At 38.8% G+C, this 26,141-nt stretch overlaps 1 protein-coding gene across 2 annotated transcripts; it reads right to left on the reverse strand.

Annotated features, from left to right (window-relative positions):
- Positions 1–380: 380 nt before the first annotated feature.
- Positions 381–25,299, reverse strand: LOC117324062 (NAD-dependent protein deacetylase sirtuin-2-like). Of its 2 annotated transcripts, XM_033879679.1 has the most exons (16): positions 24,978–25,299; positions 21,745–21,804; positions 19,951–20,006; positions 19,674–19,686; positions 18,990–19,148; positions 17,861–17,967; positions 17,036–17,092; positions 16,760–16,828; positions 16,447–16,570; positions 13,305–13,373; positions 10,862–10,917; positions 10,652–10,728; positions 6,223–6,277; positions 5,889–5,956; positions 4,804–4,870; positions 381–4,376 (listed from the first exon to the last, which is right to left on the reverse strand). In XM_033879679.1, exons 1-16 carry the CDS (start codon positions 24,997–24,999, stop codon positions 4,026–4,028), a joined length of 1,410 nt encoding a protein of 469 aa, XP_033735570.1. In that variant the 5' UTR covers positions 25,000–25,299; the 3' UTR covers positions 381–4,025. The 2 variants fall into 2 exon arrangements, with proteins under 2 accessions (XP_033735570.1, XP_033735571.1); XM_033879680.1 differs by lacking the exon at positions 21,745–21,804.
- Positions 25,300–26,141: the final 842 nt, after the last annotated feature.

Raw genomic sequence — 26,141 nt, forward strand, 5'->3', positions numbered from 1 at the left:
TCATTGTGTACAGTGGTACCTCAGTGTGTACAGTGGTACCTCATTGTGTACAGTGGTACCTCACTCTGCGTACAGTGGTACCTAACTGTGTACAGTGGTACCCCACTAACGTCCTATTAACAGCAAGGGTCATTTAACTGCAACTGCCCCACGTGGGTTTCGAACTCACAACCCAGAGGTGGATGGCTAGTGATAAAGTGTTTGTGACACTTTAACCACTCGGCCACCACAACCCTGTCTGCATTTGAGGTAACCAAGTATAATTATATAACATTTTACTGTCAAAACTGAGTTTTACATAGAGGTAAGCAGGGTCTTTGAGTTATCTCAGAAGAAGAAAACTCCTAATTAATGACAAACAATGACTGATGACTAACACATGTTGTCTGAGTGATAATTTTATTGTTATCCACCCCTTTATGTAACGAGGCAGACAATCACAGCCATATCTTCATAATCAGTACACAGGTACATGTATATAACAAATCTCATAACAATTTCGTCATAAACATAACCAGTATCATTAAACATCGACACACATACAAATTCTGTGCCAACTTGTAATAACAAGAGGCCAAATGGGCCTAAATTGATCACCTGTTATTAATCTTATGATTTACATTAGCATCTTTGTCAGAGGAGGCTATTTTACATAAGACTTTGTTGATGATTCAATTCATGCAACATTGATCTAGGTATTTATGTGGATCTGAAACTTGATGTTAATGATCAATTAACAGTAGCCTCTATCTCCGCACAAATCAGAACAAAAGTACCATCATCGGGACAAAGCTCACCTCACATTGTATGTAACTATAGCTCACACTAGAGTTGGGGGGGTGGGGGCTAATTCACCATATGAAATCTATATTGCAACAATACGGATATATTACAATATTTAAAGGTAAAATAGACATAGTATAAAACTAGGTTTTGCCAATATCCTAGTACAATTATAAAGGAGTTTACTGATGTCTTTTAACTCTTGCATCAGGTACTTAACAGTAGATTTGACATCAAAAGTCCGAACTGGTTTTTTTAAAAAGAACAGACTTTTCCCCAAAAATGATTCATTCCTACTCCATATTGTAATAGATAACCTTCTTTCCTCTTTTCATCTTAATAATCCGATAACAAGGAAATCTAAAGAGATCCAAGATGGATCTTGGTGCCCACCATTGAATGATCGTTATTGGTTTGTCAGACTGATCTTCTCTCTATTTTTCCCCTTTTTCTTCTTTTCCTCTTAATAATCTTATAACAAGAACAAGTGAAGCCTACATGTGAAGTTTTAGAAACATCCCTCAAGTTATTTAATTCCCAAAATCCAAGATGTCCGTCTTTCGGCCATTTTGTTTTTCTGATCAAAAATCAAAAATGAATTGGCACAACTAGGGACCAAGAGGAACCTATACATGACGTCTGAGGGATATCCCTCCAGTACTTTTCAAGAAATAGTAATAACAATCTTCATTTATCAAAATCAAACGACCGTCTGTCAGCCATTTTCTTTTCCTGATCAGTCTCAAAATTAAATTTACACAACCAGGGACCTAGGGGAACCTACATTATAAATATAGATCCAGTACATTTAAATAAATAGTGATAACAAGGACTGTTTACAGACAAACCATGAATATAGGGTGATTTAATAGCCCAACATGAGATGATGGTGGGATAAAAATAAGAAAATGTACCTATGACTTAAGTATATAAAGATTTATCTTTCAAACAGAACTAGAAAAGTAAGAAAAAAATACTATCAAAATGATAAATAGCTAGATATCTATATATACTGGCTATACTTAATGTGAGGCAGTTTTTTTTCCCAATATTCAAAAGTTTAATAAATATATGCAAAATTGCAAGAGAGGCCTGCTGCAAACTGTAAAAACAAGTACATAACTGTACAAAGTGGGGAAACCTACTTATCAGCATTCCTCCATCTTCAAATATTAAAATGTAGCAGAAAAGGACAAGACAATACAGTAATTATAATACATTGATGCCAAGCCTATCATCATACTGAAATATGTCCTGTCATTGCCTGGCGTTTAAAAATGTACTTAAAGCAACACTCAAGTCTAACCCGGATTGATGGAAAGGACTGGCCACAAAACAACAGGGACTCTGACATAATCTCTGGCCCAGCTTCCTGACGAAGCATGCTCTGTCAGCTGAGTGATGGTATTAACACTATGTAGAAGCCACACTGATCTGTTTCTTTTATGATGTATTAAAAAAGATCACCAACTATTAGCAGACAATACAATGTATTACATATCACCAACCATTATTAGTAATTATTTTTTGAACCAACTGCAATTCATCAACCACTCATTCACTTTCAGTCATTTTAAATTTTGATAAAGGTATAAATGCATACTAAAACATTCTCATTAATAATTTAATGTCATCATTAACAACGCAGCGCTGTTTAAACAGCAGACGCTGTCTAAATAACACAATGATGTCTAAACAACACCATACTGTGCTGTATAAACAACAACACTGTTTTGTCTAAACAATGTAGCACTATCTAAACAACAATATGGTGCTGTATTGTCAACACTGTATTGTCTAAACAACACAATGATGTCTAAACAACACAATATTGTGCTGTATCAACAACACTATGGTCTAAACAATGCAGCACTGTCTAAACAACACACTATGGCGCTGTATTAACAACACGGTATTGTCTAAACAACGCAGCACTGTCTAAACAACACACTATTGTGCTGTATCAACAACACTGGTCTAAACAATGCAGCACTGTCTAAACAACACACTATGGCGCTGTATTAACAACACGGTATTGTCTAAACAATGTAGCACTGTCTAAACAGCACAATATAATGCTGTATAAACAACAACACCATATTGTCTAAACACAATACGGTTTAAACAACAGAATAGTTATCTAACAATATCAGAATAACAAAATGCATATGTGATGGTTACCCCAGTTCTAATGTAAACTGCAGGTAAGTATGTTCACTTACACTATTAGGTAAAGTGGACAGTCATACAGACTTCAACATTAATCCATTGTATCCCCATGGTCATCACAGCTCTATATTTCATATGAATTTGATTCTTTATTTCAATTCCTAACACACATACATCTTTTATATATTTTTTTTAATTCAAACTAAATTCCTTAATTGTATCAATCAATTTAAATGATCTTTTCCCAATGAACATTTTGGACCATCTATTATCCCCATCATCCTATTCTAGTGCCCTCATAAACCATTTGTCTTATATTAGATTAGTTAGTTAGTATCATTAAGTTTACCATTGCTCTCACAATCACACATACTTGGTATTACTCTGCTATTTAACTCCTATTCTTTGAGAAACATACTTCAACAAAACAAATTGCACTTTTAAATAAATATATATATCTATACATTATAACAATTTAGGCAAAATTCTACAAAGAATAGAAGCTACAATAAAAAAAAACCTTAAAAATAAAATCAATAAAAGCCCTTAATTAAAGGTTATTACATATTCAAAGAAAAAAGTTTATCATCATCTATCATACCTACATGTATCACAAATATATATCATATATCGCTGATAAAGTTTTAAAGTTAACATTTATCATATAGGAAATATCTTGTGTGAAAAGAGTACTTGTGCCAATCAATATCATTGTTTTACTTCATGTTTATTTTTTCATCCATTTGAAAATACTCTCAAGTTTATACAGGAGATAAGGGAATAAACCATTTTTCTGGCTCAGAGTTGTTTCCCTTGGCAACGTGACAGTTCCCGAATGACGAGGAATAGCAGTGGAAACGATGCAAGTCTCATTAATAGATTTTTGTTTCTTTCTTTTTTTGTTTATACTTCATTTTACTTCCAAATACGCAAAATTGCAGCAACTACATTCTACAGTAGGCACTTCAAAGCATGTGATAAAACTGCTTACAATTAGATTACTAAATCAGTACTTCATTGACAACAATGCTACAATTTTATTTTGATGGTATTCAATACCTTAAAATGTACCCCTAGCTTTTCTTCAGCTTAGTTTTACTTAAGCTTGGGGACTTTGGAGGCCCTCTCGTGACAGGAGATTTTGAAGAATTACTAGTAGCAGAGGATTTTGAACGTGCACCAGTAACTGGAGATTTTGTTACGGGCGACTTTGGAATGTTAGTTTTTGGGACATGAGTATTTGATGAGGACTCCTCAGCAGTAGACTCCTTGGCTTCCACAGTTTTGGATTGATCCTCTGTATTTCCCCCCAGCTTTTCTTCCTTCTGTTTCTCACTCTCCAGACTTTTAGATTTCGCTTTTAGAAGCTTTGCATTCTTGTCAATCTTTGCATGTTCTGTTTCCACCATCTCTTGTAGTTCTTCCTGTAAAATAAAAAAAAACAGCTTCTTCTTATAAAATCTAAAAACTTTCTACAAAATTAAACTGAAGTTCTCTTCCTAAATTATCAGATAAATGACTTATTCCTACATAACTTCAATATACATAAGCTATACACAAATATGTCACTAATATTGGTTTTACAGAGTAAGAGTTAGCAAATTGCTAGTTAGCTTATACTCAGTACTTGTAGCTAAGTGTATAAGATCTGTTTCATAAACATTCAGAGAGTAAAAGAAATCCTTCACCAAAGTGAGAGTATAGGTCATGTTACTACCTAGCAGCAGTTCCCTTTAGTCTAGTGGTATGATGTTCTCATGGAGAGTGGGAGGTTGCTTGTTTGAGCAGACATGGTATTTTTATTCCCTCCTACCTATTACATATTTACCAGATGATCGCTTGCTAACGTACCTTCCATCCCAGCTTCTCTGCCATGAGGAGACAACCTTCATCACAAGTCCCTTGCCAAAACACATCTCTATAGAGAAAAACATTTGTTTATATCTAACTGCAGTTAAAGTTTACAAAATGGTTTAACAATGAAAATACTCACATAAGGAGTCCATTCTAAAATTTGGCACTGCATATATATATAGTTGTACTAATTAATCGATTTAATCGATTAGTCGTTTTATCTCTGACTATGACTAATCAATTATGAATTTTTTGTGATCTATCATGGTTAAGACAATATTTTCAAACATAGCTAGATGCCTTAAAAGATATCCGCAGCATTTTCCTCTATTTCAGTTAATGTGTTTGCAGATATTTCCTTTTCTGTTCAAGATTGATCAATAATTGATCATCAATTATTTAAGAAGTGGTGATGATCGATCATAAAATTTATAGTGATAAAGTTAAAGTGTCCATGTGACTAAATAAAAATAGAATGTAAAGTCAAACATCAGATCTGTGATTGACTTTTTGTTCAATTATATATACAAAATATATATATAAGTCGTTCAACAGAGTCAGAAAATAAGCCAATTTCACTAAGGATGAAAGATTTTATGAATCAACCAACACATTCAAAAGACAGTCAGGACATAACTTGGTTCTGTCTAACTTACCTGTAATGGTTTCTAACTTGAATGTAACGTTTTCTGTCTATACAACCTGTAATTCCTTATAACTTACCTGTAATTGTTTCTAACTAACCTGTAATGGTTTCTGTCTAACTTGCCTGTAATTGTTTCTGTCTAACATACCTGTAATTGTTTCTAACTTACCTGTAATTGTTTCTGACTTACCTGTAATGGTTTCTGTCTAACTTACCTGTAATTGTTTCTAACTTACCTGTAATTGTTTCTGTCTATCCTACCTGTAATTGTTTCTGTCTAACGTACCTGTAATTGTTTCTGTATAACTTACCTGTAGTTGTTTCTGTCTAACTTTCCTATAATTGTTTCTGTCTAACTTACCTGTAATTGTTCCTGTCTAACGTACCTGTAATTACTTCTGTCTAACTTAACTGTAATTGTTTTTGTCTAACTTACCTGTAATTGTCTTCATCATCAAACTTGAAGCCTCCTCCAAACATTAGCATGGTGATAGGATTGCTTGGCTAGAAAATAAAGAAAATACTTATAAAATATATCAATACAAATATACTAAATACTTTTGAAATGTATGTTATATTCAACGGAAAACCATTCAATATCCTCTATATATCATACCTCTGATCTGGTCCTCTCTAACCTAAAGTTTTATATATCCTACCCCTGATCTGGTCCTCTCTAAAGTTTTATATACCTTACCCCCGATCTGGTCCTCTCTAAAGTTTTATATACCTTACCCCTGATCTGGTCCTTAAAGTTTTATATACCTTACCCCTGATCCAGTCTTCTCTAAATTGATGTACATCCTCGGAGTATGATGCTGAGTTCTGAATGTGAAAACAAAATCAAACCTCAGATTAGCAAATTACTGCAGAACAGCATTGCAAAATAATATCATACCAGTTCTAAGTATGACTCAATATAACACTATACAGGACTTTACAAAGACTGATGGAGTGGGGATGGGGTAGGGTGCTGAATATAACACTATATAGGACTTGACAAAGAGTGATGGGGTGGGGGAGGGGTAGGGTGCTGAATATAACACTATATAGGACTTGACAAAGAGTGATGGGGTGGGGGGGGGGGTAGGGTGCTGAATATAACACTATACAGGACTTGACAAAGAGTGATGGGGTGGGGGAGGGGTAGGGTGCTGAATATAACACTATACAGGACTTGACAAAGGATGATGGGGTGGGGGAGGGGTTGGGGAGGGGTAGGGTGCTAAATATTACACTATACAGGACTTGACAAAGAGTGATGGGGTGGGGGGGGGGGGGAGGGGTAGGGTGCTGAATACAACACTATACAGGACTTGACAAAGAGTGATGGGGTGGGGGAGGGGTTGGGGAGGGGTAGGGTGCTAAATATTACACTATACAGGACTTGACAAAGAGTGATGGGGTGGGGGGGGGGGGAGGGGTAGGGTGCTGAATACAACACTATACAGGACTTGACAAAGGATGATGGGGTGGGGGAGGGGTAGGGTGCTGAATATTACACTATACAGGACTTGACAAAGGGTGATGGGGTGGGGGAGGGGTGGGGTGCTGAATACAACACTATACAGGACTTGAAAAAGGGTGATGGGGTGGGGATGGGGTGGGATGCTGAATATAACACTATACAGGACTTGACAAAGAGTGATGGGGTGGGGATGGGGTGGGATGCTGAATATAACACTATACAGGACTTGACAAAGGATGATGGGGTGGGGATATGGTGGGATGCTGAATATAACACTATACAGGACTTGACAAAGAGTGATGGGGTAGGGATGGGGTGGGATGCTGAATATAACACTATACAGGACTTGACAAAGGATGATGGGGTGGGGTGCTGAATATAACACTATACAGGACTTGACAAAGAGTGATGGGGTGGGGATGGGGTGGGATGCTGAATATAACACTATACAGGACTTGACAAAGGATGATGGGGTGGGGGAGGGGTGGGGTGCTGAATATAACACTATACAGGACTTGACAAAGAGTGATGGGGTGGGGATGGGGTGGGATGCTGAATATAACACTATACAGGACTTGACAAAGGATGATGGGGTGGGGGAGGGGTGGGGTGCTGAATATAACACTATACAGGACTTGACAAAGAGTGATGGGGTGGGGATGGGGTGGGATGCTGAATATAACACTATACAGGACTTGACAAAGGATGATGGGGTGGGGGAGGGGTAGGGTGCTGAATATTACACTATACAGGACTTGACAAAGAGTGATGGGGTGGGGGAGGGGGGGGGGGTAGGGTGCTGAATACAACACTATACAGGACTTGACAAAGGGTGATGGGGTGGGGGTGGGGTAGGGTGCTGAATATAACACTATATAGGACTTGTCAAAGGGTGATGGGGTGGGGGAGGGGTGGGGGAGGGGTAGGGTGCTGAATATTACACTATACAGGACTTGACAAAGGGTGATGGGGTGGGGGAGGGGTGGGGTGCTGAATATAACACTATACAGGACTTGACAAAGAGTGATGGGGTGGGGATGGGGTGGGATGCTGAATATAACACTATACAGGACTTGACAAAGGATGATGGGGTGGGGGAGGGGTAGGGTGCTGAATATTACACTATACAGGACTTGACAAAGAGTGATGGGGTGGGGGAGGGGGGAGGGGTAGGGTGCTGAATACAACACTATACAGGACTTGACAAAGGGTGATGGGGTGGGGGTGGGGTAGGGTGCTGAATATAACACTATATAGGACTTGTCAAAGGGTGATGGGGTGGGGGAGGGGTAGGGTGCTGAATATAACACTATACAGGACTTGACAAAGGATGATGGGGTGGGGGAGGGGTTGGGGAGGGGTAGGGTGCTAAATATTACACTATACAGGACTTGACAAAGAGTGATGGGTTGGGGGGGTGGGGGAGGGGTAGGGTGCTGAATACAACACTATACAGGACTTGACAAAGAGTGATGGGGTGGGGGAGGGGTTGGGGAGGGGTAGGGTGCTAAATATTACACTATACAGGACTTGACAAAGAGTGATGGGGTGGGGGGGGGGGGAGGGGTAGGGTGCTGAATACAACACTATACAGGACTTGACAAAGGATGATGGGGTGGGGGAGGGGTAGGGTGCTGAATATTACACTATACAGGACTTGACAAAGGGTGATGGGGTGGGGGAGGGGTGGGGTGCTGAATACAACACTATACAGGACTTGAAAAAGGGTGATGGGGTGGGGATGGGGTGGGATGCTGAATATAACACTATACAGGACTTGACAAAGAGTGATGGGGTGGGGATGGGGTGGGATGCTGAATATAACACTATACAGGACTTGACAAAGGATGATGGGGTGGGGATATGGTGGGATGCTGAATATAACACTATACAGGACTTGACAAAGAGTGATGGGGTAGGGATGGGGTGGGATGCTGAATATAACACTATACAGGACTTGACAAAGGATGATGGGGTGGGGTGCTGAATATAACACTATACAGGACTTGACAAAGAGTGATGGGGTGGGGATGGGGTGGGATGCTGAATATAACACTATACAGGACTTGACAAAGGATGATGGGGTGGGGGAGGGGTGGGGTGCTGAATATAACACTATACAGGACTTGACAAAGAGTGATGGGGTGGGGGTGGGGTGGGATGCTGAATATAACACTATACAGGACTTGACAAAGGATGATGGGGTGGGGGAGGGGTGGGGTGCTGAATATAACACTATACAGGACTTGACAAAGGGTGATGGGGTGGGGATGGGGTGGGATGCTGAATATAACACTATACAGGACTTGACAAAGGATGATGGGGTGGGGGAGGGGTAGGGTGCTGAATATTACACTATACAGGACTTGACAAAGAGTGATGGGGTGGGGGAGGGGGGAGGGGTAGGGTGCTGAATACAACACTATACAGGACTTGACAAAGGGTGATGGGGTGGGGGTGGGGTAGGGTGCTGAATATAACACTATATAGGACTTGTCAAAGGGTGATGGGGTGGGGGAGGGGTGGGGGAGGGGTAGGGTGCTGAATATTACACTATACAGGACTTGACAAAGGGTGATGGGGTGGGGGAGGGGTGGGGTGCTGAATATAACACTATACAGGACTTGACAAAGAGTGATGGGGTGGGGATGGGGTGGGATGCTGAATATAACACTATACAGGACTTGACAAAGGATGATGGGGTGGGGGAGGGGTAGGGTGCTGAATATTACACTATACAGGACTTGACAAAGAGTGATGGGGTGGGGGAGGGGGGAGGGGTAGGGTGCTGAATACAACACTATACAGGACTTGACAAAGGGTGATGGGGTGGGGGTGGGGTAGGGTGCTGAATATAACACTATATAGGACTTGTCAAAGGGTGATGGGGTGGGGGAGGGGTAGGGTGCTGAATATAACACTATACAGGACTTGACAAAGGGTGATGGAGTGGGGGAGGGGTGGGGTGCTGAATATAACACTATATAGGACTTGTCAAAAGGTGATGGGGTGGGGGAGGGGTGGGGTGCTGAATATAACACTATACAGGACTTGACAAAGACTGATGGGGTGGGGGAGGGGTGGGGGAGGGGTGGGGTGCTGAATATAACACTATACAGGACTTGACAAAGGGTGATGGGGTGGGGGTGGGGTAGGGTGCTGAATATAACACTATATAGGACTTGTCAAAGGGTGATGGGGTGGGGGAGGGGTGGGGTGCTGAATATAACACTATACAGGACTTGACAAAGGATGATGGGGTGGGGGAGGGGTAGGGTGCTGAATACAACACTATACAGGACTTGTCAAAGAGTGATGGGGTGGGGTGCTGAATATAACACTATACAGGACTTGCAAAAGAGGGATGGGGTGGGGGAGGGGTGGGGTGCTGAATACAACACTATTCAGGACTTGCAAAAGAGGGATGGGGTGGGGGAGGGGTAGGGTGCTGAATTTACAATACTTTTACAAACTTTAGAATTCTAGACTGCATTAAATTGCAACAAAGTTTTTGAAAATGATTCAGAATTAGAAACAATCTGATTGGTCAATAATTCATAAGCTGTGCTAATCATAGAAGGCCATCAGAACAATCATTCAAATGGGGCTCCTTCAGATCAGCATGTACGGAAGTACACAAAATAAAATTGACAGATAGATGTGCCATTTAATTGGTTGCTTTTAAAAGAACAGTGTAAATTATATTGCTGTAGTTTAGTCAAGAGGCATACCTGTTGGGAAGAGCTGCAAATGGCTGCACCACTAAAGATGTACCCAAGATCAGTAGTAAGTCACATTCCTTCATGTCCTGAATGACACAAGAACAAATAAACCTCACTGTACATGTATATAAATAAATAACATTGTTGCTTTTTCGAAGAAAAAAATCCCATTTCAAATCTTCTTCAAAGAAATCTTAACGTTTTGCTGTAGATTCTTACCCCATTTACCAATTCTCCAAATCTGCTGGGGAGAGACTCTCCAAAGAATACAATATCTGAAATCACATGATAAAAATATATTTCAATGACCATGGTTATAATACCACATGATAATGTATTTCAGCGACCCTGATCATAATACCGTATGATAATGTATTTCAGCGACCCTGGTTATGATACCACATAATGTATTTCAATGACCCTAGTTATGATACCACATAATGCATTTCAATTACCCTAGTTATAATACCACATAATGCATTTCAATGACCCTAGTTATGATACCACATAATGTATTTCAATGACCCTAGTTATGATACCACATAATGCATTTCAATGACCCTAGTTATGATACCACATAATGCATTTCAATTACCCTAGTTATGATACCACATGATAATGTATTTCAATGACCCTGGTTATGATACAGCAAGATAATCAATGTATTTCAGCGACCCTGATTATAATACTGTATGATAATGTATTTCAGCGACCCTGGTTATGATACCACATAATGTATTTCAATGACCCTAGTTATGATACCACATAATGCATTTCAATTACCCTAGTTATGATACCGCATGATAATGTATTTCAATGACCCTGTATTTCAATGACCCTGGTTATGATACAGCAAGATAATCAATGTATTTCAATGACCCTGGTTATGATACCGCATGATAATGTATTTCAATGACCCTATATTTACATTCTGTGTTGCATTTGTCTATATGTCGCTAGTAAACCAAATTGTATTCATGAGACTGTATACTACAATTTACAGTGATTCGGTCAGTGTAGGAATACAGCTCCAAGTATTGTAGGTTGAACGATGGCCGCCAGTTTAATTTCGGCCTAGAGAGCTTTGGAATGCTAGTATTTATTCACAGGAGCCACAACCAAAAATAAAGCAACGTCACAAGTTATGAGAGTATCATTTTATGGTTAGAAAAATGTAGTCAACACGATATTACTTTAAGTGCCATTCTTGATCTATACGAAATATGATCAAATTGTCAATGTCGTCACACTCACAGGGGCTCGTTCCGAATTTTCAGAAATGCAAGACACGTCAACATTGAAAGTTAAGTACATTGTATTTACAAAAAAAAATCTTGTATAATCATCGGGAGTATCGACATGGTTTCCGGTTGTGTATGTGTAGGCCTACTGGATTTTAGTATTGTGGTTATTCACTGATGTCAAAGGCCTACCTTACAAAATCGAGCCCCTGTGAAGTTGAAAATCGTCTGCTAAGTTAGCGACACTGATGTGACCGGTTAGACTGGAATCTGTTTCGAATGAAATATCCTTGGAATCGTTTTCCCCTACTGTCAAGACGACTTTTATTTAGAATTCAAGAGCTGATATTCTTCTTAAAATAACGTAAATCCAGTCGATAGAAACATAAGTGTTTTCAAGGAATCGAGTCTGTCCTTGGCAATGCCCGTTTAACGCCACATCACTTCTAAATGTTAACTGTATATCATTGCGCAGAAAAACAGTTTTGATTTTAAACAATCAGAAATCATGCAATTGTGAACAACTTGACGATACCTACAAACGTATATGAAATAAAGAATAAAGCCAAATTGTGCAAAAACCGTCTTATGTGTTTGCTATTAATAACGTCATCAGGGACTATATTATTCCTTCTGGAAATTTCGGCTGTTCCGGTATTTGAACTTGATGACGTCAGTGATAGAGTAAGCGGCAAATTTAAAAGCGTCATAACCTACAGTAAATAAAAAATCTTTATGAATGTAAATATAAGCATTGCACTGTTACCAAGTGGTAGTATACAGTTGATATGAATACAATTTGGGTGACAGATAAATATTTCATAACGGGCGACATTCTATTTATCTGTCACCCAAATTGTATTCATATCGACTGTATATTACCATTTGGTAACAGTTCAATGCTTAAGTATTTCAATGACCCTGGTTATGATACCGCATGATAATGTATAATGACACTGTATTTCAGTGACCCTGTATTTCAATGACCCTGGTTATGATACAGCAAGATGATCAATGTATTTCAATGACCCTGGTTATGATACCGCATGATAATGTATTTCAATGACCCTGGTTATGATACCGCATGATAATGTATTTCAATGACCCTGGTTATGATACAGCATGATAAATAATGTATTTCATTAACCCTGGTTATGATACTGCAATGTCAAAAGACAATATATTTCTACTTATATAGCTTAACAGTAGGCACATGATTTCACATCAACTCAATTCACAGTATAAATTAAGTCAATATTTCTTTGTGAGAATGTCAGGGTGTTCTGTGGAGTGTTTTCAGACTATTTCTGAGTAAACAGATTATACATGTATTTATACATCTGTAGATGTATAATGAACGTACATTATCTACTAGATATTGATTTTAGATTTCCATGGTTTTTCACCTGCTAAGTACTTACCCGGTTTCACAATGTTATCTTCACAACCAGGCACATCACACTTAGGTACTTCCCCAGCAAATACCTTTTCTAAAACAAACAGAATATATGGTAAAAACAACCTCATTATGGGTTCTCTCTACCTATACATATCTTACATGTTTCTGATTTAGATTTGTATTATTTTGATTATACAGAAAGTACCATTTGTAGAGTTATACAAACATTTCATGGATATCTTACTACAAAGTAAATGTTTAACTTGATAGGAATGTTTTATATATCTGCCATCCAAACACAACAGGCCCATCAATTTTAATTTACCTGTAGCGAGTAGCTTTGCTTTACAACCTGTTCCTATTTTAAACAATAAATCTGGTTTAGAACACCAGACTTTCCTAATAAATGCTGTAGTTTGACAGGTTCTCGGCCCGTCAGTGTTACCGTCAGAATACCATACCTTCTATAACGCTATGGTTTGACAGGTTCTCGGCCCGTCAGTGTTACTGTCAGAATACCATACCTTCTATAATGCTATGGTTCGACAGGTTCTCGGCCCGTCAGTGTTACCGTCAGAATACCATACCTTCTATAATGCTATGGTTTGACAGGTTCTTAGCTCGTCAGCCTCACCATCAGAATACCATACCTTCTATAACGCTATGGTTTGACAGGTTCTCGGCCCGTCAGTGTTACTGTCAGAATACCATACCTTCTATAATGCTATGGTTTGACAGGTTCTCGGCCCGTCAGTGTTACTGTCAGAATACCATACCTTCTATAACACTATGGTTTGACAGGTTCTTAGCTCGTCAGTGTGTACCGTCAGAATACAATACCTTCTATAACGCTATGGTTTGACAGGTTCTCGGCCCGTCAGTGTTACTGTCAGAATACCATACCTTCTATAACACTATGGTTTGACAGGTTCTTAGCTCGTCAGTGTGTACCGTCAGAATGCAATACCTTCTATAACGCTATGGTTTGACAGGTTCTCAGCCCGTCAGTGTTACTGTCAGAATACCATACCTTCTATAATGCTATGGTTTGACAGGTTCTTAGCTCGTCAGCCTCACCATCAGAATACCATACCTTCTATAACGCTATGGTTTGACAGGTTCTCGGCCCGTCAGTGTTACTGTCAGAATACCATACCTTCTATAATGCTATGGTTTGACAGGTTCTTAGCTCGTCAGCCTCACCATCAGAATACCATACCTTCTATAACGCTATGGTTTGACAGGTTCTCGGCCCGTCAGTGTTACTGTCAGAATACCATACCTTCTATAATGCTATGGTTTGACAGGTTCTCGGCCCGTCAGTGTTACTGTCAGAATACCATACCTTCTATAACACTATGGTTTGACAGGTTCTTAGCTCGTCAGTGTGTACCGTCAGAATGCAATACCTTCTATAACGCTATGGTTTGACAGGTTCTCGGCCCGTCAGTGTTACTGTCAGAATACCATACCTTCTATAACACTATGGTTTGACAGGTTCTTAGCTCGTCAGTGTGTACCGTCAGAATGCAATACCTTCTATAACGCTATGGTTTGACAGGTTCTCAGCCCGTCAGTGTTACCGTCAGACCATATTTTCTATAACGCTATGGTTTGACAGGTTCTAGGCCTGTCAGTGTTACCGTCAGAATACCATATTTTCTATAACGCTATGGTTTGACAGGTTCTCGGCCCGTCGGTGTTACCGTCAGACCATATCTTCTATAACGATATTGTTTGACAGGTTCTCTGCCTGTCAGTGTTACTGTCAGAATACCATACCTTCTATAACGCTATGGTTTGACAGGTTCTTAGCTCGTCAGCTTCACCGTCAGAATACCATACCTTCTATAACGCTATGGTTTGACAGGTTCTCGGCCTGTCAGTGTTACTGTCAGAATACCATACCTTCTATAACACTATGGTTTGACAGGTTCTTAGCTCGTCAGCCTCACCGTCAGAATACCATACCTTCTATAACGCTATGGTTTGACAGGTTCTTAGCTCGTCAGCCTCACCGTCAGAATACCATACCTTCTATAACGCTATGGTTTGACAGGTTCTCGGCCTGTCAGTGTTACTGTCAGAATACCATACCTTCTATAACGCTATGGTTTGACAGGTTCTCGGCCTGTCAGTGTTACTGTCAGAATACCATTATGATTTGACAGGTTCTCAGCTCATCAGTGTTTACCGTCAGAATACCATACCTTCTATAACGCTATGGTTTGACAGGTTCTTAGCTCGTCAGCCTCACCGTCAGAATACCATACCTTCTATAATGCTATGGTTTGACAGGTTCTCGGCCTGTCAGTGTTACTGTCAGAATACCGTTATGGTTTGACAGGTTCTCAGCCCGTCAGTGTTACCGTCAGACCATATCTTCTATAACGCTATGGTTCGACAGGTTCTCAGCCCGTCAGTGTTACCGTCAGACCATATCTTCTATAACGCTATGGTTCGACAGGTTCTCGGCCCGTCAGTGTTACCGTCAGACCATATCTTCTATAACGCTATGGTTCGACAGGTTCTCGGCCCGTCAGTGTTACCGTCAGACCATATCTTCTATAACGCTATGGTTTGACAGGTTCTTGGCCTGTCAGTGTTACTGTCAGAATACCATATCTTCTATAACGCTATGGTTTGACAGGTTCTAGGCCTGTCAGTGTTACTGTCAGAATACCATATCTTCTATAACGCTATGGTTCGACAGGTTCTCAGCCCGTCAGTGTTACCGTCAGACCATATCTTCTATAACGCTATGGTTTGACAGGTTCTCAGCCCGTCAGTGTTACCGTCAGACCATATCTTCTATAACGCTATGGTTTGACAGGTTCTTAGCTCGTCAGTGTTACCGTCATATCTTCTATAACGCTATGGTTTGACAGGTTCTCGGCCCGTCAGTGTTACTGTCAGACCATATCTTCTATAACGCTATGGTTTGACAGGTTCTCGGCCCGTCAGTGTTACTGTCAGAATACCATACCTTCTATAACGCTACGGTTTGACAGGTTCTCGGCCTGTCAGTGTTACCGTCAGAATACCATTATGGTTTGACAGGTTCTCAGTTCGTCAGTGTTACCGTCAGAATACCATACCTTCTATAATGCTATGGTTTGATAGGTTCTCAGTTCGTCAGTGTTACTGTCAGAATACCATCATACCTTCTATAAAATCTTTGCTGTATTCCTTTTCACAAATAAGGCAGTGAGCTGTGCGGAAACTTCCATGAGCCTCGACTAATTTCTCTGGGTCAAGCCCTGCTTGACTTTCAAGGGTGTCAATGTTCTTGAAAGACAAAATATCAATTATAGGACAACACATACAATAAATTAGAAAGATGACAAAGTATAAAGATTTTTTCCACAATTAAATGATGAAAGTTAAATATTTTTATTAAGCAATGTTTCCCTATCCCCACAACTTACCCCTCAGCACCTAGATATAGCTGTACCTTGATACCCTGCTAACCCTTACCTGGGTATAATGACGTAGCAACAGGCCTTTGTCAGCAAGCATCTTGATGAAGTAGTGACAAGGGGTTGGCTACAGAATCAAAAGACAATGTTTACCTTATTGTGTTGATGGGACAATGGAAAATAACAAGCAAACAACTACCAGGTATATCATGCATTATCATTACACAATATGGAAATACAACCTCCAATGAAAACAAACCTGATCAATTTCTTTTATCATTATATCTTTGTTAAGAAAGTATTGATGTTCATTAAGAAAATAAATATTTCATACCTTGAACACACCTGGCCATAGCTCTTTGGCAAGAAGAAAAAATGGCTCCGGATTTTTCTGGAAAAAAATCATTTATTTAGTTATTTGTATCTTTGACCTTCAAAACCTGAAAGTGCAAACTTCCGGGGAAAAAACAAAATTGAAAACAAGAACTAGAGAGCACATTGGTGACTAACCCCTAAAATACCCAATGTCAGACACATTGGTGACTAGCCCCTAAAATACCCAATGTCAGACACATTGGTGACTAGCCCCTAAAATACCCAATGTCAGACACATTGGTGACAAACCCCTAAAATACCCAATGTCAGACACATTGGTGACTAACCCATAAAATACCCAATGTCAGACACATTGGTGATTAACCCCTAAAATACCCAATGTCTGACACATTGGTGACTAACCCCTGAAATACCCAATGTCAGACACATTGGTGACAAACCCCTAAAATACCCAATGTTAGACACATTGGTGACAAACCCCTAAAATACCTAAAATACCCAATGTCAGACATTGGTGACTAACCCCTAAAATACCCAATGTCAGACACATTGGTGACTAACCCCTGAAATACCCAATGTCAGACACATTGGTGACAAACCCCTAAAATACCCAATGTTAGACACATTGGTGACAAACCCCTAAAATACTCAAGATCAGACACATTGGTGACAAACCCCTATAATACCCAATGTCAGACACATTGGTGATTTACTCCCAAAATAATGTCAGACACATTGGTGACTTACTCACAAAATACTCAATGTCTGACACATTGGTGACTTACTCACAAAATACTCAATGTCAGACACATTGGTGACTTACCCAGAAATATCCAATATCGAACACAGCCTGTGGATGAGGAAGGTTGTACTTTTGTAGGTTGTCATAAAGGCCTGTATTTGGGGACCTGAAATCCGGAATACCCGCCGCTGTAATAACCAAAAGTCTCGTAAGTATAGGACATGTCAAATACACTACTTACAAAACTAGATCTGTCTGTACTATGTTACAAAACTGTGGCCTTAACTACTTCCAAAGCCACCGCTGGTTCTATAAAAATATAGACCTATCAATCAATCCCAATAAGTGTACATCTAAAGTGTCTGTAGCTAGATGTACTTCTTTATGTCAACACTAGGGATATCTTATATTATGTACTTCTTTATTTCAACACTAGGGATATCTTATATTATGTACTTCTTTATTTCAACACTAGGGATATAAGTTCTTTATTTCAACACTAGGGATATCTATATTTTATTTTCTACCTACAATTTTATTCTCCTTAAGTCACTCATCTGTATAGGATTTAGATAGTGTACACAAACCAGAACTACACCAAACAGTGGAATTCTTCACCAATCTAAGTGATAACAAATCTAGGACTCACATTTACAACGGTCAGGAGAAAACTGTTCCTCAATGTTGAGACTCCTTTCTTATTAAATAGGACAGTTACAACATTGTTTAAGGGTTAACTGTAATATTTTTTTTACGTTATTGAGCAATAACACAAAAAACTGGGGTGTACTCTGAATAAACCGTGAAGTGGTTTATGAAAAGAGTACACCCCAGTTTTTTGTGTTATTGCTCAATAACGTAAAAAAATATTACAGTTAACCCTTACAATTTAATTAACAACGATAAGAAACATTTTCATTAAGTTTAACATGTTTATTTTGCTCCAGATTTAAAAACACATCGATAAATACAAAATCCCGTGAACAACGATTACTCCGCTGACGTCACAGTCATTATTTATGTTATGAGATGATAACATAATTTTTTGAGCCAATGAAAATGCTTGTTACAAGCAAAATTAAATTATGAGAATTTAAACTGAATACTGTATCCATCCAACAACATTTTGACTACTGGACACCTCAAGAGTGTTGCTTCTCTAGTTTCTTACCTACATACCCAGTACCTAAGTAATGATTGATGTATGTACCTGTTGAAATGCCGGCTCCTGCCATCGTGATGATCTTCTTACACTTTCCACTTTTAATGTAATTGACAACACCATCCATGTCCAGCGTTTCTAACACCTGTTCTGGTGAGGGCCCCAAACCAAGAGACAGTTTCATCATATCCATTAGCCATTCTCGACCTGGGTTAGAAACAAAATACATGGCATCTCCATGAGGACTTCCGAGACACATTCCTTTAGGCTTTACTTGGTTCACTGATAGGCTGCATCATTTATATATTACAACAAAAAAGTATGTTATAGGTACATCATATCAGTTTTTTATAAATAGAATTTGAAGTTTCAAGAGTTTGATTGTTTGTACAAAGAAAACTAATAAAAATGATTATGCTGTAAATTATTTTCATCCTTGGTTCATTTAAAAAATGCTTTCAACATTGTGCAACAGTAATGAAACTTATGTTTCAGAGTAATTATATTGCTTAGATTTTTTTCTTAATACTTTTTTCTTGTTTCTTTTCTCATATTGCCCAAATGGTAATATATTTTTTTATATTTTCTGTCAAAATAATTTCCATGAATTATATGGGTTTTTTCAAGTGTCTGCTATTTTATGATAAATTTTACTATAAGATAAATTAAATGTTAATTTAAATGAACTGATACCTGGTTCAGAAACAATACTCAGGTTATAGATATACTTACGTTCCTGTACTTCCTGAAATAATAATTAAAATTAAAGTGAATACTAATATAAAGAGGATAATGGGCCATATGGGGAATGAAACATTTAGCAATGCTAGATCAATTTTCTTTAAATTAACAATTCACATAAAAACAATGGATTAATAACTTTTACTCATTTCTATATCTTGTATATTCATACAGATTTATATTTTACGATAGGTTAATTAGTAAGATATACAGTACACTTGAGTATTTTTTTAAAATAACTTTGTTTTATTCTAAAAGATTGACAAACCTCTGCTGATTCTTCTTTAACTTGTTTTTTCTCTTCTACTTCCCCAACAATGGGTTCTGGGAAAATCAAAGCAGACACAGCGTATTAGATTAACAGATTCTGATTGGCAAATGTACCTACATTGTATTCTAATATCATACAAAAATGATACAATAACATAATTCATTTATGACAAGCCATTTTCTCACCCAAAAGGTACTTTGTGCCTCAATAAGACACAGGACCTGCTACTGTCACAGGTCCTTAAGGAATCTGTTTGATAATGAATTGGTAATAATGAACTGGAGCACACTATATAATAATCTCTGGATATTCAACATTTCTACAATAAATAAATAATCAATGTGACTATGTCCAATGGTTAAACCTCTGACCAGTCTAATCTTGCTTTTAAAACATATCACTCAGATTCTCAACAAATAAATTCACATCTAGTTTTGAAAAGATTGTGCTTTCGTTATAGGTATCAAACATTTGTTTACACTTATATTGTTTAGTATCAGCAGTGACATTAATTCTTAATATTATTAATTTATATTAATTATGAATCTTGATGAAAATTGACACATAAAAACAACACCTTTGAATTAGTAGCGACAAGTTCACAGATTTTTAACCAACAGTTTATTAAGATTATTGTACCAATAGTCTGACATTCACCTTGGTTAATAATGAGTATATATATCGACAAGCTGTAAATTGTAATGTAATATCTTCTCACCCAGGAAATAATTCATAAGACAACAACTTCCTCATTGTTATACTATGCATAAACAGACTGTCTTTTACCAGTATAACAAAAATCTACTATGCCAATGACCTTTGACCGTTATGACCAAAATATCCTGTTTTTTCGTTCTGCCTGTAATTAAATGTATCATATCATCTGGCAAATTATGAACTACAAATATATTTTGCTTTTGAGGGTGTTTGCGTATGATAAGCTGTTTCATGTATATATATACATTACTTACATGATTAAGTATTAGAAGAAAACAATCACACTAGCATACTAAGAACAAGAGACCTAGCTAATGTATATTGTACTGGAAATAACAAGAGGTCCAGTGGGTCTGAATCATTCACCTGTTCTACAGGGATGACCTTGCAGAAAAGGCTTAAATGAGATGACTTTTAAGGTTGATTTAAATCACTAACAAGTATCAAATATATCAATAATAATCCTTTTAACTATGTACCATATCTTAATCTAATCAATAATAATCCTTTTAACTATGTACCATATCTTAATCTAATATCAGAAACCCATGCATATACTGGTAGGTTAAAGAATTTTGAAAATATTTTAGAACATTTGAACCTTTCAACATTAAAATAGGTCAAGGTGATTAATTTGAACTAAAATGGAAGCCCTCCATCCAAACATAGTAATACTATCAAGTCATATCATATTATATAACCTTTTGGCCTGTTCATCCCTGTAGTAACATGTCCAATAGCATTACTTGCCATAGGAGTCTTTTTTTAATTTAATATAACATCTTTGACCCCTAAGTCTTCAGAATAGGTCAAGGTCATTCATTCAAAAAGACTTGGCAGCCCTTCATCCCAAGGATAACCTATATCATGTATCTGGGTCTCTTTTTTTTTTATTGAGAAGACATATGAAGAGAAGAGTTGATGCCGGACAGACAACGGACGTCACACCATTGCAGAGGAGCTCATGTATAACTTGGACAAGAGAGATTAATATCATAAAATGTGAAAAGACAACTTGATAAACTGTGGTTTCAATATTAATAATCACACCATGCAAGCAGAACTCTAACATACCATATTCTAATGTTTGTACATCACCGAATGAGATCCGTTTTTTTTGCTTTTTATCCACATCTGTAATATAACAATACTACAGCATGCAGCATTCTTCACAAAGAAAAACAACTGATGCAAATAAATCAAAGCAAGTGTACATGCACTTTACATTATTCTTTAAAAGCCAAAATGCCACATTTCACAGATATGTAAATGAAAGGATAAACTCTGTCTGGCATGAATGTAATCACCAGAGGTATATGATTAGGTACTTCCTAGTCCTTAGGTACTCTCCTAGTCCGTAGGTACTCTACCAGTCCAAATTATTCTGACACTTAATGTCAACTAGTTTATATTGGTCTGGCGATGATAAAACATCAGAATAAGTCAGACTAGTACTCTCAAGGCAGAGAGGGTATAGGAAGACTCTCCAGGAACACACAACTAGATACACCTGGGTGTTCTTAAAATATACCTGGGTACATACAGATACACTTGGCTGTTGTATACACCTAGATGCTCTACAGCTACACCTGGGTACAACTAGACACACCTGGGTGTTCTCCATGTACACCTGGGTACAACTAGATACACCTGGGTGTTCTCCATGTACACCTGGGTACAACTAGACACACCTGGGTGTTCTCCATGTACACCTGGGTACAACTAGATACACCTGGGTGTTCTCCATGTACACCTGGGTACAACTAGATACACCTGGGTGTTCTAAAAATATACCTGGGTACATACAGATACACCTGGCTGTTGTAAAGGTATACCTGGGTTTATAACTAGATACACCTGGATGCTCTACATGTACAACTATACTGAAGATAAACCCAATTGCTCTCCAGGTAAATCTGGGTACAGATAGATACACCTGGGTGCTCTGCAGATAAAACTGGGCACAAATAGATACATCTTGGTTCTCTCTAGTCCAGATAAACACGGGTATAGATAGATACACCTGGGTGCTATCCAGATACACCTAGATTCAGCTAGATACAGCTGGGCACAGCCAGATACACCTGGGTGCTCTTTAGATGCACCCGAGTACAGCTACATAAAACCAAGTGCTCTCCAGATACATCTGGATACAGCTAGATACACCTGGATAGTGGATACATTTGTTAAATGATGCTAAATAAAAGTGAAGGCTCACCAGGTACACCTGGGTCATCTTCGGAGACCCATGGTTGATTGTACTACAAAACGCTACACTTATCACCCGTGGATCCATTCAGCCAGAAAACCTCGTTTCAATGACGTCACTTTATAAATAGTAACCAATCAACACATGTTTACGGGAATATTCGCAGCCATTGTTTTTTATATGCAGCTTCTATAAAGCATATGTTACCTTTAATCTCAATGGCTAAAATATTGACTGGAAAATGTTTCGGGGATAATCAGATGGCATCTATAAAAGCAATGTTTTCTGGCAGAGTGGACCCACGGGTGATATGTGTAGTGAAGCATGCAATGCACCAGGGTCCACTATATAAACCTGGATACATTCAGAAAAAAATGAAAATAACCTTAACATAATGTCATTTCTGAGGTTAACAATCAACGTAAGCTTGGTAGAGCTTTTATTATGACCCCACTAAGGGAACAAAAAATGTGTTTTTGGATGTTGGAGGAATTTAACCCATGAGGGAAAACCAACTATAACCCAACAGACATTATCCCCTGCTGCCATTGTCTAAAACCCATATTCGAAAGGAGAATGGTCTAAAGTTCATTTGTGACTGCACTAAGCATGACAGTATTCTAATTTACAGTTAGCACATTAGCAGTCAGGGATACAGAGAAACCTCTTCTCAGGTACTCATAACAGTCACGGCTACCGAGACACCTCACTAAGGTACTCATTAGCTGTCACGGCTTCCGAGACACCTCTTCTCAGGTACTCATAACAGTCCTGGCTACCGAGACACCTCTTCTCAGGTACTCATTAGCAGTCACGGCTACCGAGACACCTCACTAAGGTACTCATTAGCTGTCACGGCTACCGAGACACCTCACTAAGGTACTCATTAGCAGTCACGGCTACAGAGACACCTCACTAAGGTACTCATTAGCAGTCCTGGCTACCGAGACACCTCACTCAGGTACTCATTAGCAGTCACAACTACCGAGACACCTCACTCAGGTACTCATTAGCAGTCCTGGCTACCGAGACACCTCATGCCAGTACTCATTAGCAGTCCTGGCTACCGAGACATCTCATGCTGGTACTCATTAGCAATCACGGCTTCCGAGACACATCACTAAGGTACTCATTAGCAGTCACGGCTACCTAGACACCTCACTCGGGTACTCATTAGCATTCCTGGCTACCGAGACACCTCACTAAGGTACTCATTAGCAGTCACGACTACAGAGACACCTCACTCAGGTACTCATTAGCAGTCACGGCTACCGAGACACCTCACTCAGGTACTCATTAGCAGTCACGACTACCGAGACACCTCACTCAGGTACCCATTAGCAGTCACGGCTATCAACACACCTCACTCAGGTACTCATTAGCCGTCCTGGCTACCGAGACACCTCACTCAGGTACCCATTTGCAGTCACGGCTATCAACACACCTCACTCAGGTACTCATTAGCAGTCAAGGCTACCGAGACACCTCACTCAGGTACCCATTAGCAGTCACTGACTACCGAGACACCTCACTCAGGTACCCATTAGCAGTCACGACTACCGAGACACCTCACTCAGGTACTCATTAGCAGTCAAGGCTACCGAGACACCTCACTCAGGTACTCATTAGCAGTCACGGCTACAGAGACACCTCACTAAAGTACTCAATGGCACTGTCTCGTTATATATTATCATGCCTAGCTGTAAGTTCATGGTTATTTTAACAAAATACATGGGAATTTGTCGACAAAAAGAACATATGCATAGAAAATTAAATAAATAATGATCAGAATCCCTATCAGTATCAGCTTTATCTGTCACAGGTACTTCAAGTGGTCATGAGCGTGATATGTAAATCATACTCATGTCAACAAGTACCTGCGGATATAACTTATAATATAAAAGCTGGATATAATCTAATTCATTGCACATGCAATTTGGAGCTGGAAACAGTTATACACATACAGTTATTGCCTTAATTGACACTGAATACAATTTTGTTATTCACGACATTTTGTGTCTACCACCGTCCGTCCCGTTTGCTTTGTGCCATGTATTCCTACACTTCTTACATGCTTACTTCCTTCTAACATATTTACCTTCTTCTGAATTTGATGCCATTCCGGGATCGATTCCACTGCCTGTGAGGCTACGACTGGCGATAACAGTAGGTACTGAAGTGTCACGTGCCAAGTGACAAAAATGAAAGTTAAATCCTTACGGGGTTAGTAGGCCTAGTCACAATAAATGACGATAGTCAAGTCTTGACCGAAAAAAAACCCTTCAGTCTCTAAGTTTAGACTAATGACATCATCGACGTATTTATAGGTCACCGAATTAACTGTGGTAAAACTAAGCTAGTTAGGTAGATTCTACATCACTCAGGACAACAATAAATGATAAACATTTTTTTCATAGATCAGCGTCGCGTACACGCTTAAAAAAATGTGGCTCATAGGGCCTTCGTTTATGCGGACAAACCGGTTCGTCAGTTTTTTAAATGAAAACATTTCAAACATAGTCTTCATATCTTGACGGACCTGTGAATGTAAATACATGCATTGGAAGTCTTTGTCAAGGCTCGTCTGAAAACAATATAAATTCACCAGGTCCGTCTTAATTTCATAAACGAACAACACAATAACGGTCCAACTGGTCCAACCGTTTGGACTGCAAAAACGAAAACGGCCCTTCAGAAAACAGCGCATTATACCATATTCGACCTAATAAGCACACTTCGCGCTATCAAAACAAAACAAGAGACACAGAGAGCCTGTATCGCTCACATGGTTGGATTTGACCAAACGTTGAAATAATGTTCATGTCCCATTTGTAAATTGCTTTATTTGTTGATATTGAACAATACTATAGAGGATATATATACAATGTACAATGTATGCATTGTTATGATTATGGGATGGGGATCTCAACTGCTTCAAAGATATAACCCAGAAACGAAATCCAGACTCAGTAGGGGTGGTAAAAGTACCCAGAATTTGATTTTCAACATTAGTGTGTTTAAAGAAACAAAGTCCAATGGGGGTAAAGAAAGACCCCTGGGACTATTTAACATCGGGATAGTGTGTTGTGTTTGTCTCTTGATGCCCAACAATGGTAATGGGGTGGGGGTCTCAACGATTTCAAATAGCCTATATATAACCAAGATACTAAGCCCCTAGGGTGGGGAAAGACCCTAGGGCCTACTTTTAAAACATGCTATTGTTTATCTCTTGATGCCAAGCAATGCTATATATATACATTTT

The sequence above is a fragment of the Pecten maximus genome, chromosome 3 (genome assembly GCF_902652985.1).
Source record: "Pecten maximus chromosome 3, xPecMax1.1, whole genome shotgun sequence".
Lineage (NCBI taxonomy): Eukaryota > Metazoa > Mollusca > Bivalvia > Pectinida > Pectinidae > Pecten > Pecten maximus.

Bases quoted from the DNA above. Each gene is read 5' to 3' on its own strand.
- LOC117324062 (XM_033879679.1), bottom strand. From the start codon at position 24,999: ATGGCATCAAATTCAGAAGAAG. The intron at 17,093-17,860 runs GTAAGTCACCAA...ATTTTTTTCCAG, and splicing joins TCGATATTGGATATTTCTGG to AAAAATCCGGAGCCATTTTT. The intron at 5,957-6,222 runs GTAAGGTATATA...TTTATTTTCTAG, and splicing joins TAGAGAAGACTGGATCAGGG to CCAAGCAATCCTATCACCAT.